The sequence below is a fragment of the Chinchilla lanigera genome, unplaced genomic scaffold (genome assembly GCF_000276665.1).
Source record: "Chinchilla lanigera isolate Chin_1 unplaced genomic scaffold, ChiLan1.0 scaffold00077, whole genome shotgun sequence".
In the NCBI taxonomy this organism is placed as follows: domain Eukaryota; kingdom Metazoa; phylum Chordata; class Mammalia; order Rodentia; family Chinchillidae; genus Chinchilla; species Chinchilla lanigera.
The window spans coordinates 8,928,548-8,952,151 of NW_004955478.1; the positions used below are offsets into that span (position 1 = coordinate 8,928,548).

A 23,604-nucleotide genomic window follows, 5' to 3' on the forward strand; every position below is an offset into this window, starting at 1 on the left:
GTGTATGCAGAATGTCACAGCGGCCCACCGGGTACTGCATATATCATTAGCCAGCTTTTAAAACAAACCCGGCAAGTCCCCGCACAAAACTGCCCTGGAGAAAAACCCAGGAAACTCTAAGGGACTGACAAACCCACAGCCCCCTGCTCACGAAAGCTACCCCTAGGAATTCTTTTTGCAAACAAAATCCCAAGCTCATGCTGAGTGTGTTGAGTGAAGGTGACACCCGCGCATTGATTTCACCTAATGAGAATCCATTAGTCATGTGAATTCAAGGCAAAATGTCGCTGTTTAAGTTACATGTGAGTGAGGCCATCTACTTGGCATGAACTTCTGTGTCCTGTAGGAAAACTTCTGATTAGATAGTAACAAAGAGCAGATAGGGATAAAGAGGCCTACTTAGTCTCTCTGTCTCTCTGTCTCTCTGTCTCTCTGTCTCTGTTTCCGTCTCGGTCTCTGTCTACCTCCCTCCTTCCCTCTTTCTCTCCCTCCCTCCCTCCTGGGTAAAAAGACAGTGGGTTGTTTGTGGCAGTGCAACTGGGCAGCTGAACCAGGTCTCCGGGCCACTACCGGACAGCCTGCTTTTAGAAGCCTTGAGAAGCTTAGAAAGTCTGACTATCCCTCCAGAAAGTGTCTCAGTTTGCACTGAGATAAATATTTTCCTCCAACATGTTATTTTTGAAGCTTAAAACACAGTCTACTTCTGAAATTTTATATTTGAATTTGTCCTTTGTCCAACTCAGATTCAACTAAATAACTCCTTAGTGCTTATTTGCAAACACAAACTAGCTCAGTCGCTAGAACCCACGTTCTGCTGAGGTGATTTCTCCTCACTTATCATCCACCGGAAACACTGCAAAAAGTATCGAAGACTAGGGTCCTTTCTTCACCCTGGAAGTGGATTATTCACCCTTCACCCTGGATGATATTTTTTTTCTCTTCAATTCGATGTCTCTCTGCTTTAGTAATTCACTTTTTAATGCTAGAATTAATCGTATTTGTAATTTTCGCGCCAAAGTTAAGTTTACTCACGAAGCATTAAAGTTCGAATTCCTCCCTAGCTTTTTGGGGTGTGACCTCCAAGGCTATCATTCTCTTTCCAGGGCACCATGAGTCTTCACAGAACTTAATTTCCTAAAACACTTGAACTGTAGAAGAGTTTAAAACTGAGGTAGGAAATGACTTTTCCATACCTTCTGATTTAAAAATCCTAACGTATTTGTGATTTATACTCTAGTGCATTAAGTAAAATCTTACAATACGCCTTAGAAACCAAAATTACCAATTATTGAGTGCTTACTTTGTGCAGGTTTGACGTTAAGTATTTTGTTTGATCTCTCTCATTTGACCCTTACAGCAGTTTTTTGAGGTAGATAGTATTGTTGTGTATCGACCTCAAGATAGAAGAAGAAAAATCTGGGTCTAAGGTGCTTTATTTTACTAGTGGGCCACATCTAGGTGTTGGATATAAGGAGCCTTGCCTTTGAGCACGGATTCTAGTTCTTCTTCTGTGTCCTTGGTCCTGTTATTTCTCTTCAACCGCGTTCCCAGGGTTTCAACTTTCCTCCACTGTTAAATCATTAATCATTATTAATGATTATCATTCATCATTATAATTATCGTTATTTGAGATGGATCCCAGCTCCATGGGACATGGAGAACATGTTTCCTACTTAGCATGTCACTGTTAGTTTCAATCCAGTGTTCCTAAAACTTAGAATCTTTTCAGAGACAAAGATCCTCGAGAGAGATTGTAGGTTAAATCCTTACAGTTAGTGCTTTCATAAGCAAACTTGATAGCCAAGTGAGAATAAGAACAGAATGTGGGTTGGAAACATCCTAGGTATTTCTGGGAGATTCTCGAGGGTCAGATGTAAAAATGCTCAAACCCGGCTTCACCTAAGTACATTTGGTCTAGCTTGCAGTAGGCCCATGTTGTAAAAGGCAAAGAATAAGGTGCAGCGTGTGTAATACGGAGGCCTGTCTGGTCGCAGTGGGAGTGACGAAACCAAAAATGCTTGCCTGGGGAAAGAACAGAGAAAAGCCACAGTCAGGAGTTTGGAATTATTCCAGAGGCAGTGAGGCGGAAGACAATTGACTTGTGCTCCCTATAGGACAGGGGAGCTGGTGGGGATAAGGTGTGGAGGGCGGGGGCCAAAGTGTGGTTAGGAGGCCCGATTAACAGCAGTGCAATTAAAGAGGTCGTGGAACTCCAAATGGAGGTGGGGTAGTATTCAGAACGCGCCATACTTCACAGGACAGGACCCCCACCAAAAGTGGGGCCTGCTTCCACACCACTGGGAGACACAGGGAGATTCCGAGCACCGGTGCACGTCCAAGAATTTCTATTCTTTTTCCCTACTCTCCTCTTAATCTAAAATGCCCTAAATTGACATCGGCTGTGAAATTACTGCGCGCCTAAAAATACAAAATAAATGGGAAAGCCATCTTTGCCTATGAGAACCACAGACAAAAACAAGCCTGGCGGAGAGGCAGGCGAGCAGGGCTTCTGGTGGGCACTGGTCTCCTTGGGAAGTCAGTGAAGGTCACTGGTAACCAAGGGCCTGCGCTCTGCGCCCCATTCTGCAGATCGCGTGCCTCCCTCAGTAATTTATTTTTCCCTTTTCATGTCGGACTAGAGCATTTCAGCTGGCAGTGCCACGCAGAGCTCAATCTCCAGGGCTACAGAATCTTTCCACACATCACATTTCATAGTTTTTTATTCGATCAAAAATTTTCCTCCCTTATTTGCGAATCCCGTTCTTTACACTGCAGGGCGGCAGTCAGGGGAGGAGAGAAGGCCTCCGTATCTGGATCCGGGCTTGGACAAGACAAAGCCAGTGCGCCTCCTCCTCGAGCATCTCTTCCCCGCCTGCAGCCGTCATCGCGCTGCATCCGGCCCCGTTCCCACGGCAACCGGCGCGGCGCCCACGTGTAAGCTCTGGACCGCCGGGGCCGCACCCCGCCCCGCCCGCACGCCCCGCGCCCCGAGCTCCGCGAGAGGAGGGAGGAGGCCCGGTTGCCAAGGAAACGAGAGGACGCCAGGCAGCCGCCCCCACCGCCTCTGCCTCCAGAAAGGCCAGCACCCGCCGCGGAAAGCGCCTCCGCGGAGGAGGAGGAAGAGGGGCTGCTAGGAGCGAAGACGTGAGTGGTGGAGGAGGAAGAGCAGCTCGGGGTCGGCCCCTCTCCGCCCTGAACGGCCCGCCAGCCCTGGTCCTCGGCCTCGTTAGCCCCTGGCCGGGGAGAGAGTGCGGGCCCTCAGGGTGAAGGCTGGCAGCCGCCTCATCCCTATATGTACAGTAGGTTCCCGGCAGACCCGCTCGGTCTGCAGCTCCAGGAAAAGTAGACTGGTGGCATTGTTAGTGACAGTGAGAGCGTCAGGTTGCTTGTCAAACCTGTGGCGTGTCCTCCCAAAGGTTTCCGGCTGTACACTGAGCCAGTGTTCTCTCTCCCTGGGCTCGGTAGTCAGTGTGATCACCCATCTCTGTTATTTTCACAACATAATTAAGAGTCGCCGGAATAAACAAGCCATTGCCTCTCCCAATGTTCTCCTGGCACCTGCCACCTTGATTGTCTAAATGGAATTGGCTGGCAGGGGCGGAAGATCTCCGGCCTCCTATAACAATTTCCCCTCTTCCTCCTCAGTCACACTCTTCAGGGAGTGTTAGGAAATTGGGCCCAAATCAAGACATTTTTCTAAGCTAAGGTTCAAAAATTCTAAGATTATATTTTAAAGTTAAGACTGAAACAAATCCTGTAATCCTTGTCATTACAAATTAACTGTGGACCAGGTTAAAATCCTTTTTCCAGGCACCCAGTTATGTAAAGGAGGCGGGTTATAAATCTGATTGTCCGGTGTTAACACCGCCATTCAAACTTTGTCTCACAAGAAGTTTCCGCCATAAAAGGTTAAATTTACATTTTGCTTAATTGTCCAAACCCAAGAAAATATCACTACTGATACTTCTAATATCAGAATAGAATAAGAATGCAGAATAATGACTTATCTAAAACACATTTCAAGTTAGCTTTTTGACAAATCTGGCCGTAAAACAGGACAGTACACACACACACACACATACACACACACACACACTTTTTTTTTCAAGAGAAGTGAAAGTATTCTGCAATCAAATTCTTTCTCCTTAGTCAGGGAAACTTGGTTTGAATTCGTTGGAAATTTATACTAGAGAGGAATTCGTGTGTCACAAAGTTCTTAGAATACTCTTCATTGAAATTTCACAGATGTGTAGAATTCTGAGGCCAAAAAGAATCTTTTGCTGTTTGTTGCTTTCAGCAGTGCAGACTCCCTCCTCCCCCCTCCACACACTTAGTATGAGTTCTTACTCTGATTTCTAAAGCACAAATTTGGCATAGTTCATTATCGCCAGAGATTTCAGCAAGTGTGCATGACTATGAGTGGGTTTTAAAATGAGAAGCAGTTCAAAGGTAAGCGGTGGAAGACAGCACAGAATGCTATTTTAGACATAAGAGCCTTGCCCACATTTTATTATCATTCTGCCTCGCCCTCCCACTTCCGTATTTGCTGAGGAAAAACTCCTGGCTTCAAACGGCCATCTGGTTGAATAGGCCTGCAAAGATGAGCTCTGTACATTAAGCATTGTCTCACGTGGATTTATTTCCATAGTTATTTCTGCTTCTTGGTCAACCTGGTCAGTTTTTCAGACTTAGAGCACTGCCTGATGTGGAGAACATTTGCCTCGCCTGAGATAACCTACCATGTCCTTAGTCTGTCTCTAGCAGTCTGTTTCCTCTAGTCTTACAAAGTCTTGATATATTTAAATAGGAAATTACATGTGGTACTGTGATGCTTCAAACACTTATTTTATAGTAAAATGTAATATAATGGAGAGTTTATGAGGAGGGGGAGAGGTTTGTGTAGGCAATTTGAAGTCCTTTATTTGGTAGGTGATTGTGAAGTCAGAAGTAACCTAGCTAGTTATTCAAATAGTTATTTCCTAGCTCTTTGGGCAAAGTTATTTCATGCCTCCTGACTTAGAAGCCTTCTTAAAATAACGCTGAGCTAACACCATGATAGATTAACTGGTTTTGCTGTGTTAACTTTCTGTATCCAAAATGTATCCTCCAAGTAGGCTCTGGAATGTGCCCCTGTAGGGACCGTTAACACCGTCGCATTATAAATCCTCATGTTCTCTGCCTGATTAATATTCAGACAGCCTTCTCTTTCCAACAGTAGCAACAGGGATTCATCTCTCTGTTCTTTTGCTGAAAGGGTGGGACCGGAACCTCATCTTCTGCAGGCACAAATGCATTTGAACAACTAAAGATGATCTTTCAAAATATGTCCTGTAAATGTTCAAATGCTGAGAGACAGGATCTCAGGATTGGTCTATAGACTGTGCAACTGTGCATTGGGTTGTAGTTTCAGATTCTGTGTGGCAAAGACCATCTTTCTATACCAGAGAGAGACTAGCTCCCAAGGGACCAGCACAGGTCACCCCTATTGCTCAGGGGTAGATGATAAACCTTGCAAGACTTCCTAGCTACCAGACCAGACAGTCAGCATGAGTCAGGAACAACCTGACTTTGCCAATATCCACACATCTGAATAAACCGGAGGAAGGGAAGTCGCACGGTGCAATACACCTGAGGGTTATAACATCTGTCCTAGCCTGCTGTTTTCCCCAGAGCCTAAGGAAGCTTCTATCACACTGTAGTCATTCAGAAGTATGCAGAGAGTCCCTTTGCCCCTTGTGCTCTGGTTACTTTGCTGTCTCCCACCACCATGAACGGCTGCCCCTCTGCCACGTGCCACCCTGCCTCAGAGCCAGGAGGTTACCAACTGAAACCTCCACAAACTGTGAGCCAAATAAACCTTTCCTTCCTTAAAAAAATATGCATAGATATGTAGAAAGCTTCGCTGGGCAATAAGCAAGAATCGTGTGGGGGCTTTTATAGCCCCGTAGAGCCCTATAGAAAAGGTCTGGCCGTTATCTTAACAGTGCAGTTTTGTCACTTTTCGAGCTTTCATGTGATAGTCGTAAGTTTCGGTCACACCAACCGGAGGCAAACTTCTTGAAAGCATGTCTCTGCTTCTTTCCCTCCCAGGTACATACCCTGCTGCAATCTGTTTTCAGCTCCATCGCTACAGTAACTGCTCTCACCGGGGTTATTAATTACCTTCTCCTTGAAATTCTCTCTCTGCGCTCATAACACAGCACCCACCTGCTTCTCCTCCTGCCTCTGTGCAGGGCTTCTCTCTGGCTGCCTGTTCCTTAAATTTTAACGTTTGTCCCGGTTTTGTCCCGTGTAAAGCATTTTCTCTTTCCGTATCCATTCCACTTTAATCCCGTTGGTCACCAAAATGCAAAGCCCTACATCTGCCTGTTTGCTCAACCCGTGCATTTGCAGTATCCGGGGCACTTCAAATCCCACATTCTTTTCTCGTAAACCTGCTCCTTTTCTGTTTTCTGAAGGCACTGTTTGCATCAACGAGCCAGCTGCTCAAGTCAGTGACCGAGGCAGCTTCCTTGGTACTTCCCTCTCTACCCCATCCCTAGAATCTCAGAGACCTGGTGATGTTCTCTTTCGAGCATCCCTTGAATGCACTGTGGTTAGTGTGAGCACTGGAACCTCCCTGGGTTCAAATCCCAGTTCTTCCGCTTATTAGTGCTGTAGCCTCCTGCCAGTTATTTCATTCCTATGTGCCTCAGTTTCCCCACCCGCAAAATAGAGATGTAGTGTCGGCCTCAGAGCGTTGCTGTGATGGATGAATGAATGAATATGCGTAAATGCTTAGAAGAGTGCCTGGCCCTTCCAGAGGCTGGTAAATAGCAGCTGTGGTCCCCGTCCCTTCCGTTCCCTTTTTCTTTTCCTCCTCCTCCTCCTTCCTTCCGCCTTCGCCACCCAGTCTGGCCAACGTCTCATCCAGGTTATCACCACGTATTCCAGTGGCCTTCCCTTTTCCGTGTTTTACCCTGAACCTTCCTCCCACCACCCATCCTCTGTACTACAAATGGGAGGGTTTTTTAAAAACACAGTCCAATAACTTCTTTCCCAGATTGGAATTTTTCACGGCTTCATATGACTCCTCCAGGGATGACCTTCTAGGCTCCACACGAGCCGGCCCCTGCCAGTTCCTCGACCCACCTGATGCGCCTGCCCACACCCGGCTCTGCCCCCACTGCCCTGCCCCGCCCTGTTCCTCGTCTGTCCTTGCCCCTTCGTGCCTGGACCCTCTGTCCCTGCCCTGTGTTCTACTTCTCATCTCACTCACTCCTTATTAAACCCCTCCAGACGAGGATGCCCTTCTTTTCCAACACTCCTTCTAAGAACACCACACTTATGCTCCGTAGCAATTACTGGTGTTAGGGGTCACATGTCCGGTGTCAGGTTCCCACCCTAGACCGTAAGCAACACAGGGCGGAGAACATGTCTCGCTGGTTGCTGTAGCCCAGTGCCAAGCACCCTGCCTGGGTGGGAATAAGGGTTCAATCATTGTTCTGTAGGTGATTTTAAGCCACGCAGGGCATCTAACTTTGGTCCCTGCTAGTTTAGCGAGGCTCTCGGATTTGCTTTTTTGTCATGTTGTAGAACTGCTTCTGAATCAGGTGTCTGTCCACCTAACTTTCCGTGAATAACCAGGGCGAGACCACTGAAGCCAGCTGATGACTGTGATTGCGTTCTTTAGGCCTGGAACAGGAGGGCTTGCAGGACTTCAACAGCAGCACAAGAAGCCCTTCAGTCTGAAAGGAGCGTCTGTGCCTTTCAAACATTAGGTTAATAAGAGAATCAAAGCAAGTATACTAAAATAAATCCAGATATGACAAAGCCACAAAAGAGTGTCACAGCACATTTATTTCTCTTTCATACGCAGGTCAGGGATTAAGAATCATGCTGCATGAAGCAAGGGACAGGCAGAAGTACTTCAATGATGTCCAGTATCTACGGGACATGCAGCATAAGGAGGACTTCGAGTATCAGGTGACTGCAGGAGGCAGGGATCACCTTCCACCTCCTCTGCAAGTGTGAGAGATAATTCAGAACACAGTATGAGTATGTGCTAAACAGTAGTCCTTTCCTAAAACCCCTTACTCACCCCTTACTAACTGGGTGGTCTTGAAAAGCTACTTCATCTTTCTGAATCTCAGTTTCCTCATCTGCAAGTTGGGGATAATAAGAGCACCCATGTCATGATTCTGTCAAAAAATGAAGTGAGGGGCCGGGGATATAGCTCAGTGGCACAAGCACCTGCCTGGCAAGTGCAAGATCCTGAGTTCGATTCCTGGTACCCCACCCCCCAAAATGAAGTGAGATAAACATTTTTCAAGTATTTCCCGAGTGTCTGGCACACAGCCGTTGGCAACAAATGATGCTGGGTTTCAAATCTGACAAACCAACTGAGACGAAAAAAGACTTTCTTTAGGTGGTTAAGTGAGCCACTCTGTCATTTATAAAATAACATACTCTTCTGTTGTCATGGGGGCCAGCAGGGAGGTGGTTAGCACATTCTACAGTAAGGTAACTATGGGTCTTTGTGGTTACGATGTTTACATGCAAAAACAACACAAAGGCAGACGGAGAGCCTGAGGGCCCGTGATGCAACTACCCGGGGCCGGCCTAGGACAAACTCGTCCAACTGGGTTGCAGGATTCTGGGAACAGTTAGAAGGTGTCGCTCCTCCCATCTTGCCAGAGGTCAGGCCTCACCAATCAGAGAGGCCTGGCTTCAGGCCTGGCAGAGGGCTGAAAAACACTCCTTCCCTAAGGAGAACACGGATCTGCCTTATCAGGTTTTTCTCCTCCTTAGCAATTTCAAATATAACTGAACCTCCTGGGTCACCAAGGAAACCAGACCTATCCCAGTAACCTGATTTCACCTGTGTAATACAGCTTCGCTTTGGGGATGGAAATGGAGTCAGCAGCTTCCTCCCACAACTTGTCAACCCGCGTATAAGAAGACTATAAAATCTGGGGAGTTTCTGGAAAACAAATAAGAATGTAAACACCTGAACGGGTCACCCTGGTATTCATCTCCTTTTCATAAAGATGTCCCTGCTGCCCACCTTGTGTCTGGGAGTAATTGTTTGAAGTGATCTGTAGAACAGGCACATAAGAAAATCAGTCTCATTGTTTTATGGGCCCTGCCGAAGAAAATCACACAATTGTGTTGTTTGGAGCTGTTGGAAATGAGCCCCCAGACCCAGTTTGTCAGTGCAGATAGGAAAGCACTCGGACATCAAGAAACCTTGACAAGGCTTTTGCTTGTACTTTCCAAAAAAGGTGCAAGCCCATCCCAGCAACAAGGTAGCAAGGTAGCGGGCTTGCAGCACAAAGGAGGGCTGCCCCTTTTATCGCTAATGCAGGAGGAGCAGCTGACCTCTTTCCTATTGGCTGGTTCGGATGTTCACAATCTCTCCTGATTGGCTAACTCAGACAGCGCCCGGGGAATCTGAGGGGTTGCTGAGGCAAAGGGAGCGGAGTGGTGGGGGAAGTGGAGAACAAAATCCTTGAACTCTGATAAGCTATCTTTCGTTTGTAGCTGTGTTCCCGGGACGGGAACTGAGCAGGCATTTTCTGTCACTTCGTGTGTTCAGGAAGAGCTATCTAGAATGGGCTACAGTCCAAGATGGAGTCACTCCTGTTTGATAGAAAAGACAGAACTCGCTTTTTCCCACAGGGCCCCGGCAGTTATTTTCTAATCGAAGTTGAACTTTGAGTCTACCTTTCCATTCGTTCCACCAGTATTTATTAATAACCTGCCATTTGCCAAATAAGGCCCCTGCGCTTGCAGAGTTCTTACTCTAGTCTTGAGAAGAAAACAATGTACACGAGTAAATAAATGTATAAGATAGTTTTAGTTACTGCAAGAGTTTGGGTCAAAGGTGTTTCCCAAAGGCTCGTGTGTAAAAGACTTGGTCCCCAGCTTGGCCCTAGTGGTGGAACCTCTAAGAGGTAGGGCCTAGTGGGAAGTCTTGTGTCACTGGGGGAACATCAGACCTCCCTTTAACGGGAACAGTGGCAGTCCCACCCGTTCTCTGTCCTTCACTTCCCTGCTGCCATGAGGTGAGCAGGCTTCCTCTGCCATGCGCTCCACCACGCTGTACTGTGTCTTCCCAGGCTCAAAGCAAGGGAGCGCGTCAGTCGTAGACTGAAGCTCTCAAACGCTTGAGCCTTTCTCTCTTTAAGGAGATTTATCTCGGGTTTTCGATACCGTGACAAAAAACTGACATAGATACTGATAAATACATGAGAAAAATAAAGCAGGTACTGAGGGTGGTGCTGATGCTCCTTTAGATGGGCGGGGAAGGCCTCTCTGAGGAAGGAGGATTTGTCTGTGGAAGTGAACGGGAAAGACCCCACCAGAGCATCCAAGCAGAAGGAAGGCAAGTGCCTGCAAGAGGAGTGCGCCTGGAACACTGGAGGGAACAGAAGAAGCCCGCAGTGACTGAAAGACATTCGTCAAGGAAAGTGCAGAGCATGAGGAGGTGGAAAAAGTCCACAGAGCCAGGTTATGCTGGGCCTCCTAGGACAAACTTTGGCAATTTTTTTTTTTTTTTTTTTTTGGTACCAGTGATTGAACTTACAACCTTGTGCTTGCCAAGCAAGCCCTTATGCCACTGAGCTATATCCCCAGCCCCAAAATATCTCTATTTTTTTTTTTTTCCTGTATCAGGAATTGAACTCATGACCTTGCACTTGCCAGGCAGGCGCTGTGCCGCTGAGCTAAATCCCCAGCCCCCAACTTTAGCATTCTTATCACACAATTATTGGATGGTTTTAAGCAGGGGAAGCAGAATGACACTACTTGTTTTTTTACCCCCCAGTACTGGGGATTGAACCTAGGGTCTCACATATGCTATGTTATGCAAGCATTTTATTACTGAGTTACACTTGCAGTGAGTACACGCGCACGCACGCACACACACACACACACACACACACACACCCCTTTTTTAATTCCGAGACAGAATCTCACTAAGTTGCTCAGCCTAGGCTCAAACTTTTGACCCTCCTGCCTCAGCCTCCCAAGAAGATGGGATTATTGGCATGTGCCATCGTACCCAGCTTGAGTTACATTTTTAAAAGATCGCCTTGGCTTCTGTTGGGGAAAGAACTATAAAGGATAAGAGAAAAAGCAGAGAAAATAGGAGGCTGACGGAAACTTAGGAGAGATACTTTTGGTGACTTGGGCCAGGTTTTAGTCAGGGAGGTGGCACAAAGTGGCCTGACCCAGCAAATAGAAGCAGAACAGCCATCTTGCCGAGAGATGGAGGAGGGGGGAGGGGAAGAACAGAATGAGGGATGCTCACTTCAACACAGCTCTTCATCAGCTCTTTCTGTTATTATCCAATTTTAATCCTCCTCACTCCTCAAGCACCCAGCCCCCATATTTGCAACAATCTCCCCCCTTGTTTCACACACGCATTAAACAAAACAAAAGCCCAAAGCCAAGAGGTGTGAACCCACTCAACTTCCTTCCCTTCCAGCCCAGGATCTACACCCTTCCGGCGCTCTGGTTGGAGAGGATGGAGTGACCCCCCTCCTGCCAGGCGCCAGTCCCTCTGCTCTCCAGCCTCTCCCACCCCTGGGCCTCTTGTCTGTGTCTTTGGCCTTCTCTTCTTACCGGTTCAACCTACAGACTCGCTTTAGTCTCCCACCAAACGAATCAAAGAACAAAGCCTTCCGTGGCCTGTGTGCCGCTGCCTAGCAGCAACCCTGCCTCCTTCCTGTTTCATCCCCAAAGAGTCAGCTTCATTTTTAGCTCCACTCTTGCCCTCTCATTTATTCCCTAACCACTGCGAAGGTCAGTAGCCAAATTCAGTGGACACTTTTCCAGTCTTTGTTTCCTGAAGCTCTGTCTACATTTGATGCTGTTTCTCATCCGCTTGAAATGCTCCTCCTCTGGCTTTTTGACATCACGCCTTCCTGACTTTGCTCCTGTTCTCTTCATTTTTCTGCATGTTCTTTTCCACGTTGTCTTCTCCCTACTCTCAAATGCTGATTCTCTCAGGCTTCCCTTCTCACCCTAGTTCTCTTCTAAAACTTCACACGGTCCCTGTGACTCATTTTGTCTGCCCTCCTGGTGATTTGTAACTGGGAGTCTCCCCAGAATGTCAGAATAACATGCACACCTGCTTGTTGGATATTTTTTCTGTCTAGATGTTACAGAGACATCTCAAACCCCACATGGTCTCAGCTGTACATTCCATGTCCTCCTCCTGCTACTCCTTCTGTGACCTAAGCCATCCCTCACCTCTGCTGCTCCCCTCTCGCCCGCATCCCATGAGTGACCAAGTCTTGCCAAGTTCATCTAAAATCTCATAAAATTGTACTTTCATTTTTTCTGATTGCCATTGGTATAATTAATGATTTTTAGTAAGTTTACCAAGTGTTCAGCCATGACAGTCACCAAGCTTTGGAATATTTCCACTACTCCAGTGCATAGCTTATGAGATTGTATTGAAATTGTCTTTTTGAGTGACTTCCTCTCCAACTGAACAAGGGCTGCCTCAGTCTCCCTCTCGATGCTGAACAAAACGCCATGTCATTCATGAAAGCCGGTGTTACCCAACTTGATCGCCACCTGGGTTTATCAGACTTAGATCCAGCTGGCTTGTCACTGCTCCTAAGAGTCAAACCCACCCTTGTTGAGCATTCTTAAAACCCCTTATCAAAGGGTCTGCAAAAAATAAATAGGTTTGTCTTTAAGATGCTCTGAGTACTTTTGAAGTAGGTATATAGAGACCCACAGTAACTACTTCAGAGGGAACAGCAATGATTTTTTTAGTTATATTATTAAATCTATCCCGTGCCTTGTTCCAGAAAGAATTTAAAACAGTGATTTAAGAATCAATTGCATAAAAAAAGAATCAATTGCATGACTTCAGTGACCCTTCATTAACTTGGTCCACATATGGCTGATGAATGTTTAGATAATTTACTAAGGTAGATTTTATGTTGGCTAGATGTTGCTATCCTGGGTCATGGATTGGCCGGTTACTTCCCATGGAAAGTAACTTCCCTAGCTTTCTTTCACAGTTCAGCCATCTGCTTGGGGCACCAGGGATTCTGCATTTCCAAGTGTACAAATAGCGCAAGCCCCAAAAACTAGACTCCCAGACGTACACATTTGCCACATATTTTTTTCTTGTGCTTGACTTGCCTGTAATGAACTGGCTCAAATTGAAGCCCTTAGAAACCTTTGTAAACTATTCCTGCTCCTTCCTAAAATATCCTAAAATATGCTAAGTGTTGGTGTACACCAAATTAGCAGTGCTTTTGCAGGTCTTGGTGCTAGCAGCAAAAGAAGAAGGATTAACCACCCCAGGTTATTTTGATTCTACTCTTTTCAGTGGCTGGGTGGGACCCTTTTGAGAAAACAAGAGGAAATAAACATCTATTTGGCATAGTACATGCTATTTCAGAATCTGGTAACTAGTATATAATTATATGCCATCTCTGAATTTGGCTCTATTTCTTCAAGGGTGTTCATGCTGCATAAATTTTTTTTTTCAGTCAAATGTGTTTATGTAACTGAAGTCAGAATTTAGCCATTAATGTCCACTGGAAAGCTAGAGGGAAAGATTACACTTGGCATTTCAGAACAATTTTGTATAATCAAATGTGTTCAAATTGGTTTCATCTCATGTCACTTATTCATACTGAGTCTTTCAAGTTCAGATCAAACAACTAAACATGACTGTATAAATTTGTGCAAGGACCCAATAGGTGATAGTATACCAGGTGGCAAAGGTAGAGGGCTGGGGAAGAGACATAGGTTGAATGACCTTAGTTTGAAAATCCAAAATCCAAACTGTTCCAAAAGTTGAAACTTTTTGAGGGCCAGTATGAGGCCACAAGTAGAAAAATTTCACACCAGAAAAATTTGCTTCATGCACAAAATATTATATAAAAATCACCTTCAGACTATGTCTATATTGGATCGCATCCTTAAGATGTCTCAGTATGTAGTATATGCAAATATTCCAAAAATCTGAAAAAAAAAAAAATCCAAATCCAAAACATTCCTGGTCCTCAGAATTTCAGGTAGAGATACTCAGCCTGTCATCCAGCTTCCCTTGCTACAGGTGTCAGGGAGAGGATTCCCTTCCTGAATCACCTCTGAGGTACTTGCTTCTCTACCCTTCACAGTCAGTGGCTGATTACTTCTGGTGGAAATCCTAGCTTTCTCTCTCAGTTTAACCATCTGCTTCAGACACCAAGGATTCCCCACTTCAGGGTATACGAATAGTGCCAGACCCAAAACACACTCTTTTCATACCTTCAGTTTCCTAAACTCTTACAACTAATGAACTTTAATAATGTCATCAATGATAATGAGAAGAAAGGGAGGAAGTCCTGCCTCACCCCAAGGAAAAAAGTTACCTGCGTACATCTGTCCACTGGGAAGCTCGCAGGAAGGGTCACCCCCCGGGTTATACATATACCTTACAAGAACAACCAAGAAAAGCCAACTGCAGGTAGAGGCAACTCCCACCTCTTAAAATGCCTGCCGGCTCAGGCTCACACTAGCTGTGCAGACACTTTTCCTGACCCAGCTGTAGAGCCAAGTCATCTTCTGATGATCCTGTATCAGAGCCATGTGTCTGGGAAGTGTTCCTCTGGCACACGGCTTCTTGGGTCATCAGGAAGGAATCTGGATGATAACTAGAGGAAACAGATTAATAATAAAAAAGAAGCCCTGAGCACCACTGTGGACTTAGAAAGCTGTAATGCCTAAGGCAAGTGGTTTACAGTCTGATCCTGCGTGACTGAGAGCTCCTCGGTTGGCGGCCAGCGACCGTGGACTGGAGGAACGGACCCCTCCTTGACGGGTACCGGGGGAAGGAGGAGCCTCAGATGCCCACAGAAAGGCTCTTTCTTCTGGGAGCAAGATCACATTCATCTGCTTTGGCAAGGGCTCACTTTAGAAATAAAAGTGAACCAGGAAATGGGATCGAAAACAGCAATTAATAGCCAGGGATAGCGGCATATGTCTGTAATCCCTGAACTCTAGAAGGCTGAGGCAAGAGGATCTCAAGTTTGAGCCCAGCCTGGGTGATTAGCAATTTAGCAAGACTCTGCTCAAAACTAAAAAAAATTAAAAAGGGCTGGGGAAGTAGCTCGGTGTGAAAGCCCTGGGTTCGGTCTCCAGTACCACGCACACACGCCCCCGAGCGTGCACACATGCCATGAAAAGGTTGATGATGACAGTGGTGAGGAGAGGTGGGCGCCTTGTATGGAACCCTCAGAAAGCCCACGTGTTACTGACAGAGCCTCCTGCTCCCCTCCTGAGTCTTGCAGCACTGGGACAGCTCTCCTTTGAGACAAAGCAAGCGATAATCCATTGAGTTAGCTTGCTCGACGTCTCAGTGCTAGAAAGTGGCAGAGCTGGGGTTTGTTGTGTTTACAGGATTGAGTTACAGTGACTCACGAAACCCACGCCACCTTGCACAGGCAGAGATGCACATTCTGCAGTTTGCCCCCACAGCGGAAGCTTCTGCACAGAAGGCAGCCTGTCTCCGTGTGCTGTCCTCAGAGGGACAGGCTGGCAGCAGAGGAGTGTGGAAGGTGGACGCCCCCAAAGGAGAAGAAAGCGGGGAAGTCCTGCCTCACCCCAAGGAGAAAAGTTACCCGAAGCCTTCAATTTCAGAACCGTTTCTGATGATCTTGTCACACCTCAGAAACTTATTCATAGCCAGCTAACTCTTGATGCACAGACTAGCCGGGGAATCACTTAAAAGTCAAGGAAAGATGAACCACCAGTGATTACAAAGTACCGATCCATTCCTCCTCCTGACCCATGGATTTTACCCTCCTCTGCCTGGTCATTTCAGGACCCCAACTGTGGAAACGCCATCCTCAACAACCATAAAAAAAATCATTCACATTTACAAATACAAACAAAGAATATGGCTAAGCTCTTGGCATTTCTCAGACTGGAAATCTGGTGGTTTTGTCCCTGGATTCCATCTCAGCCAAGCTATAACTTTGAGAGGATTAATGTTTGATTTACACAGAAAGATTGCCCAGCCATGTCCAAACAGAAATTAGTAACTACTGTACCTACCTTGCTACTGGTTTGTTGTCTCACTAATCTAAAAATGTAAGGAAAAGGAACCAGAGGAGGAAATTTTTTTTTTCAGCATTGCAAACTAACCTATTCCTCCTCCCCTTTTGGTAAAGAAATCTTTAAGTCAGATGCATTCTTGGAGCGAATTCTCAAAAAACACTCAGCCCACAAAAATTCTGTTCATCCCACAAAATCTGCCTCGGTCCTGCATGGATTTGCTCACACCGGCTTCTCCGCTTCGAGCCCAGCAGCAGTTTGCCTTTAATACCAGTGGGTTAGGATGACACAGACACTGCAACACTGGGGCACAACACATGCCACGGCTCCCCCGACAGGCGCTCTGATCTGAAGTCATCATGAAAGGGACAGAACAGAGGTGGTTCACATTTATTTAGTTGAACTGCATTAAGTTCCTCAGCTGACTCTTTCCAAGTTTGCTTTGGCTTATTTATTTTTATTTGTTTAACTTATTATAGTTACTGTCTAGTACCTTTTTTTTTAGTTTTCTTATTTACATTCTGAAAACAAACACTCCCCGGTATTTATTATGATGATTTACTATCTGCGTGGCATAGTTTTTAAAAAATAAAATGAACCATAGGAAGGGAAAAAAATGTAAACCAAGTCTTTTGAAATGTTTCCTATTTCAAAACAGGGAGGGGTGAAACTGCATCTTGCTCCTAGAATGAGGCTCCCACCTGCTGCAGGTGACCAAGCGGGAGGCCAGGGCTTCACCTGCAACTCAGTTGTGAAGCATAGTGTGACTATTCCCGGTTCCAGGCAATACATGCTGTGCTAGTATCAGGTGATTTGGATTCTCAGCCTTGTAGCATAATGTTAGGCCTTCCCCATGGCAGGAAATTCTGCTAAGTCCTACCTCATCAGAGGGGGAAAAGGTTTTTCTAACAGAAGGAAGAAAATATGATGATGTCTTTTCTTCTTAACCTGGCCAGGAGGTGGGGAGACAGCATGTCTACTGTAGCAAAAATATTGTTGGTCTTTACACCAAATTTCTTTACTATGCCAGTGGATAAGTTAGTCCTGGAAGGGCAACTGTGATTAGGTCACTGGATCTACAAGTATAGAAATGCTCCAAAGCCAGGCATGGTAGTGCACACCTAATCCCAGCACTTGGGAGGCTGAGACAGGAGGGGCACCGTGAGTTCGAGGACAACCTGAACTACATAGCAAGACCTTGTTCCAAAGAAAGAAAGAAAGAAATGAAAGAAAGAAAGAAAGAAAGAAAGAAAGAAAGAAAGAAAGAAACAGAAAGGAAGAAAGGAAGAAAGAGAAAAGGAAAGAAAAGAAAAGAAAAAAGAAAAGCAGGGCTCCAAGAAGTTTTATTACTTGGAGGTATTTATTTACTTGTTTATTTATTTATTTATTTTGGTTTTTCTCCGGTACCGGGAACCGAACTCACGACCTTGCGCTTGCCAGGCAGGCGCTTTTGCCACTGAGCTAAATCCCCAGCCCCACTTGGAGGTATTTAAAACCAGTTGAAATCCTGGTAGCACATAACACCCTTGGGTTTGTTCAGTCCTAGCACTAAAGGAGAAAGATTTGGTACCAGATTTTAGTTTAATTTTGCTACAAAAATGGAGACGTTATTTTCTATTTTCTTTTTTTTTTTTTGGTTTTTCTCCGGTACCGGGAACCGAACTCACGACCTTGCGCTTGCCAGGCAGGCGCTTTGCCGCTGAGCTAAATCCCCAGCCCCTGGAGACGTTATTTTCATTGGTTATTTTATTTTCATTGTTTTGCATTTAGGGGTTGACATTTTCCTCTAAAGCAAAATGCAATTCAACTAACATTAAGTGCCAGATACTGGAAAATTCCAAAGATATGAGGTGGTCTGTGCTTTTGAGTTCTCGTGACCACCAGGAGGAACAGGTTGAAAAACAAATCCAAATAACTACAGTAGAATAGAAAAAACATGCATAAGTCAGGTATGTACCCTGGCTTGTTAATATACGGCTGTCCTTTACTCACAGGGAGTGAAAATGGCAAACAGTACTGCCAGTGTAACCTACCTGTTACTGTATTTTCTCCAGCACATACATACCAGTGACAAGTTAGGTCTGTATATAAATAAATAATGAATTGGGCACAGGAAAAGATTAACAGCAACAGAAGAGAAGAAGTATAACAATACACTTTAGTAAAATTACCCACATCGCCAGTCATGCACTTTGGGACCATTACTAAGTAAAAGAAGCGTTGCTTGAACACAAGTCTGCAGTACTGTCACAATGGATCTGGCCGTGGAAACGGACTCACTGGACGGACACACACAGCATGCATGCGCTCGATGATCGGCAGACAGACGCAGGCGAAGTAAGAGTGTGTCATGCTGCTCAGAGAGGTGGTGAAGTTCAAAACTTACGAATCTCTTATTGCTGGGCTCTTCCATTTCATATTTTTGGATCAACATTGACCATCGGTAACCGGAAACTAAACCGCAGATGTGGGGGATCACCACACAGTGCTTCTTCAGCAATTCATTCAGCCTGGAGAAGAGGAGTAAGGCAGGGGAAAATAAGAGATGTCACGTGATCGGCCGGACTGACCAAGCAGAGGGAACGGCAGGTGGAAGTCTGGGACCAGGAGGTACTGAGGGACAGAGCTGGGTGATAAGAGAAGGAACTACGAGGAGAGGAAGACCGGAAAGAGGAGTTAACATGGTGCGTTAGGCGCACACCTCCCCTGAGAAGGTACAACTGTTGTGTAAATTCTTGACAAAATGCCTCAGTGCGTTTACTGTTTGATTCTATTAAGGAAGTGACTGACCTGGCATTCGAGCCAAGGGAAATGAGAATGGTACCTGGTCTTTATAATTGGTAACTGATATTATGAGGTGGCTGGGATTACGTCATGTGGCACACAGTTGAGAATAAAGCCTAATGACTAAAGCTAGTCATAAAACAAAAACAAAGATTGTTTTCTCTCTAGGCTTGTTTGAGACGACAGGAGTACAGAAGAGACTTGAATGAGAAGAAACGAGATCAGTTTGGGGTCCAAGAGACAAGTTCTGAGAGATCCCTGCTTTTAAGCAATGTATCTCCCAAACAGGTACGGAGAATAATTCTGGGAGATGCTGGGAGATAGTCTCCTACTGCAGGGGGTGGGGGAGACACAGGCAGGGACAGGCGGGGACAGCCAGAGGACAGATTGACCTAGAAAAACACCATCTCAGAAAGGAAGTGTTGCAGACTCCTAAAGGTGAAGGCAGAGAGAAGCCGGGAAAGGATGAGCCTCCCTGCTTGGCCTTGGTCTTCTTTCCTGAGGCCAAATGGCCTGACACAACTAGCCAACGGGGTATCATCCCGATCAGAAGTGCTGGACCACTTGGATTGTAACAGTGGGAGGCATTAGGCCTTGTCCAGCACCCCATCACGTTTGTGGTTCATGATCTAACCCACTGCAGGTCTACTTTTTATTTCAAATAAAGGAAGAAAGATAAACATGGTGATAACTGCACCGTGTAAGAACTGGCGATTGTTTAAATTTTTATGTAGGATGATGACAACAAATAAGACCAATAGAATATTATAGCGATATAATCTTTATAATAATAGCAGCCATAGTAATTGCCAATATTTGATTGCTTACAGCATTCCAAGCACTGTGCTAGGTACTTTATACATACTAGAATTTAATGCTTATAAATGTATATGTATATACACTTAGTTGCATTTGTATCTACTTAATATATTCTACTGTGTATCACGTATATACTACAGATGAGAAAACTGGGCCTTAAGAAGTTAAGAAACTTTACCTAAGATTTCACAGCGAGTGTGTGGTGATTCCATTCCATCCAGACTAAACACAGAGAAGGTGCTCTGAACTGCCGAGCTATCCAATCATATTTCATGCTTAACGTCTTATTTAAGGATTTTACTTATCCTATGTAAGAGCTAAATACCACAAACTGCACTCAAGCCTGTCTGTTATCATGGTGAATTGATTTAAGATGAATAATATGCCTTTTATGAATTCTTATTTAATATTTCATGTCTAAAATAGACTCTAGAGGAGAGACACTCTCTTTCCTCTCAGTGGCATGGATCCCTCAGATAGATCTCGGGTACCAAATATTAATCAAATTCTTGTTGAGATTTCTTCTTTAATCTAGGATGTTCGCATTGTGGTTATTTAACGTTCAAAGGACACCTTTAAAACATCAGTGATTGATGTTTATGGATGTAAATGTATCCCTGGGAGAGATATATACTCTCTGCTAAGGGATATAAAAATCACACAATAAAATAGCCCACCTAGAGTCTGAAGGTGAAAGAACCCATCTCACAATACTGGCAGCTCCAGGAAGAATGTGTTTCCTGGATCTTTTCCTGTTAGTCAAGGACTAAATATAGTGACTGCTGCTGATTAAACTTAGGCAGTGAGATTAATCTAAAAATTAAATCTAGTTTGGCTAGAATGACGTGTTTTTAGCAGTAAGATAAATTCTTACATTTTTCCACTTAGAAATAAAATCAAGAACAGATAAAATGTAATGTCATTTAAGTCAAACAGTAGTGTATATCAATCTTCCTAGGTTGGAATTACTAAACAAATGGGGGCTGAGAGCTTTGGTTTCCATGCAGATTCACATGCATAGGCGCGGCCCTTTTGCATGGCGGCACGCACGCATTTAGGGTGTTCAGGATGTAACCGACCGTTAATCCTGATAGGTCAGCTTCTTTGCATTAAGAAACACCTGGCAGAGTAAAACATCCTCCTGGTGGGTCCTGGAAACATGGCCGTGGGTGCTGCACGTGGTCCCTCTCCTGTTCTTCTCTGGCGCCGTTACCCTGCTCTGCTCCTGGCCCCCATGAAGGAAGCAGCCTTGCTCTGCCACACCCTTCTGCCATGATTTTCCTACCTTTGAGTCAGCTGACCATGGACTGAACTCCACAAACCATGCGCTACATGTACCCTCGTCTCTTTTAAGTTGTAGGTGTTGGGTACGGGGACGCAGCGATGGGAAAACTAAAATATGGACTTACACCAGTTTGTGGGGACAAACTGGTGTCAGAGTCCCATGGTTTTCTTCTTCCCGCTATAAAAATTATATACTTTCAGTCATCATTGCAAAAGCACTCAGACCACTTCCAAACAAGGACCTGACTGTACATATAAAACTATATGAAATGGCTTCCATAATCATAGGTTACTTAGATCTTATTTTCTAAGAATTTTATTATTCATTTACAACCAATACAAAACAATAACAAAAATAGCATAGAATTGAAAATGTCTGTCTTTCTTTCTTTCTTTCCTTCTTTCTTCCTTCCTTTCTTCTTTTTTTCTTTCTGTCTTCCTTTCTTTGTTTTTTCTTTCTTCCTTTCTTTCTCTCCTTCCTCCTCTCCCTTCCCCCCCCCATCTCTCTTTCTTTTTTATTTTTGGAGACAGGGTCTCACTTTGTAGTGTAGGCTGGCGTTGAACCCACTATGTAGCCTTGGCTGGCCTTGAACTCCCAGTGATCCTCCTGCCTCTGTGTCCAAGTGCTGAGATTAATCGTGTGCCACCACTTGAAAATTTCTGTCTGAAGTACAATGACAATTTTCGTGTTTTCACAGTGCCACTGTACCTTAGTGTGGCAGAGAACATGAAATACTGCTTACGTAACCTCAATCCTTTCTAAGTAATAATATACTGAGGGATTGGGCCTTAATTATACAAGTGTCTTTAAGGCCTCATAGTCACATCAAGAAGAGAGACAAAATCAGAATTTTCCACAGTGAAATTTACTTCTGTAAAAAATTTTTTGCTTCTTTTTACTCTTAGCATTATAGATCTTCTCTGGGGACACTGAAGGACTTGCCTCTGGACACAAAAGCAGAGGAAGGGCAGGTTGAGAGAGGAGGTAGCATTGAAAGCATCAGCCCAGCAATCGTCTCACTGACGTGTGCACAGTCCCCACCCCAAGGGGTAGAATCTTCTGACTTTTGCTTTGTAGGAATAAAGCCAGCGATTCCATGTGACACTTCAGCCAGATCCTCCCCCAACCATAACAGCAACAAAAATCCCCACACAACTTCAATCTTTCTTGGGGAGACCAGGGAAGGAAGGAAGGAAGGAAGGAAGGAAGGAAGGAAGGAAGGAAGGAAGGAAGGAAGAAGTTGGTTTGGAGGTCCCCTCCCGGCTTTGGACCTTTAACAAAATTTCTGCGGAAATCTGGTTGTTTTTACATCTTTCAAGCCTGCTGCTGCCTCCATGCTTGAGGGAATGCACAATATATGAAACGAACCTCTTCCCACAGGGTACACAATGCCAGAGAGGTCCTGGACTTAGTCTCCCAGAGACCATAAAATGAGAAATAAGAAATAAGAAACAAGAAAGCTAGCATCTCCCAAAGGAGATTCGGGCCAGACAGATTCAATTTCCAAAGTTCGGGGTATTGACTGACACATTGGGCACTTGAGTTGTGAAACATTCGGTGGGTCAGAAAGCGGTGGGGGGAAGACACAGCTCAGCGAGACGGAGTCAAGCCAGCCAAAGCCGCCTCCCTGGGTGAAAATCGTCTGAGTAACTTTAATCCAGACATTGCTATGGCTGAAAACTCTAAGCAACATTTTGCCTGTGACTTGTGGAGACAGGTTCATTCTTGGATGGAGTGGCTAGTATAAAACTCAATTGCTTCAACTATGGAAATTTTTCCACTGCTCTATCACTTTGTGAATCATGCCGTGACCAAATTTTGACACTTGTACTGCAATTTTCATCACTCGTTCATTTCTTAACCCAGCCTCACATTGTCACAATTCTGATGAGCCTGGGACAAGTAAGACATTTTTCATCAAGTAACGGCTCTGGTGTGAAGCTATCATTTCCAGACACCTGCCTAGACGTGGGCAGGTCCCCAAGCACAGCTGACCTGGTGCTGTTCCTTCATGGCACAGTCTCCTTGCTGCAACTAGTGGTCCTAACCACTGGGTTCACAGAGGTTGTGTTTATTCTAAACCCAAAATGAAGCAGTCCCTATGAAGCTTGTACCAAGATGTGCTTTAAAATGGTATCTCCTAAATATGTGCAAGTTTGTGGGTTGGCATAATAGAAAACATTAATCAAGACCAGCTCTGCCATCATTATAGGCAAAGTACTTTACCTCTGAACATTTCATCTTCCCGTCCAGGGGACCCTTGTTATTATGCTCACCGTATGAGGTCACTGTGAGCATAAGGGAGGTTCCTAAGTGACACGCTGACACTACATTGCATGCAGGCTGTCTGGGTGTCCAACTCCACTGGAAAATGATACTCTAACTAGTCTCAGTGGCAAAGTAACTTCCAGGGTTTATAACATCTTCTTTCGTCTCTGCCCCACCCCAGATCACCTTTCCAAAAGCCAACCTAAAATAGCAACTTAATTTTAGACCTTTCTCAGGGTTACACGCGAGCTTGAGAGCTGTTGAATCAGGTTAGAGTTCAATAGGGAAATAAGCAGCTCTGTATATCCAACTAGAACTTGGATGGTTTAGTAAACTAAAAAGCAAAGCAGGCTCTGGCTATAAGGAAAAAGCACCACTTCCTTCCTTCCTTCCTT

At 45.0% G+C, this 23,604-nt stretch overlaps 2 protein-coding genes across 2 annotated transcripts in view; one reads left to right on the forward strand and one right to left on the reverse strand.

Moving 5' to 3' along the window:
* Positions 1-1,415: 1,415 nt before the first annotated feature.
* Positions 1,416-6,471, reverse strand: LOC102028533. Its single transcript, XM_005402297.1, has 3 exons — positions 6,270-6,471; positions 2,769-3,233; positions 1,416-2,022 (listed from the first exon to the last, which is right to left on the reverse strand). The coding sequence occupies exons 1-3, from the start codon at positions 6,469-6,471 to the stop codon at positions 1,868-1,870; spliced, it is 822 nt and encodes a 273-aa protein (XP_005402354.1). The 3' UTR covers positions 1,416-1,867.
* March10 (membrane-associated ring finger (C3HC4) 10, E3 ubiquitin protein ligase) overlaps positions 2,964-23,604 on the forward strand; it is a 93,135-nt gene continuing 72,494 nt past the window's right edge. The window contains 3 exon segments of the mRNA XM_013503225.1: positions 2,964-3,144; positions 7,859-7,965; positions 19,006-19,125. Of these exon segments, the coding sequence (XP_013358679.1) occupies positions 7,876-7,965; positions 19,006-19,125 (210 nt within the window). The 5' untranslated portion in view covers positions 2,964-3,144; positions 7,859-7,875.

What these genes read in the sequence shown, in the direction of transcription:
- LOC102028533 (XM_005402297.1), bottom strand. Translation starts at nt 6,471, where the DNA reads ATGCAAACAGTGCCTTCAGAAAACAGAAAAGGAGCAGGTTTACGAGAA. An exon ending in GGGACAAAACCGGGACAAAC is followed by an intron (nt 3,234 to 6,269) that starts GTTAAAATTTAA and finishes CTCCCCGGCCAG; the next exon opens with GGGCTAACGAGGCCGAGGAC. An exon ending in CCTGACTGCCGCCCTGCAGT is followed by an intron (nt 2,023 to 2,768) that starts GTAAAGAACGGG and finishes TTCTTTCCCCAG; the next exon opens with GCAAGCATTTTTGGTTTCGT.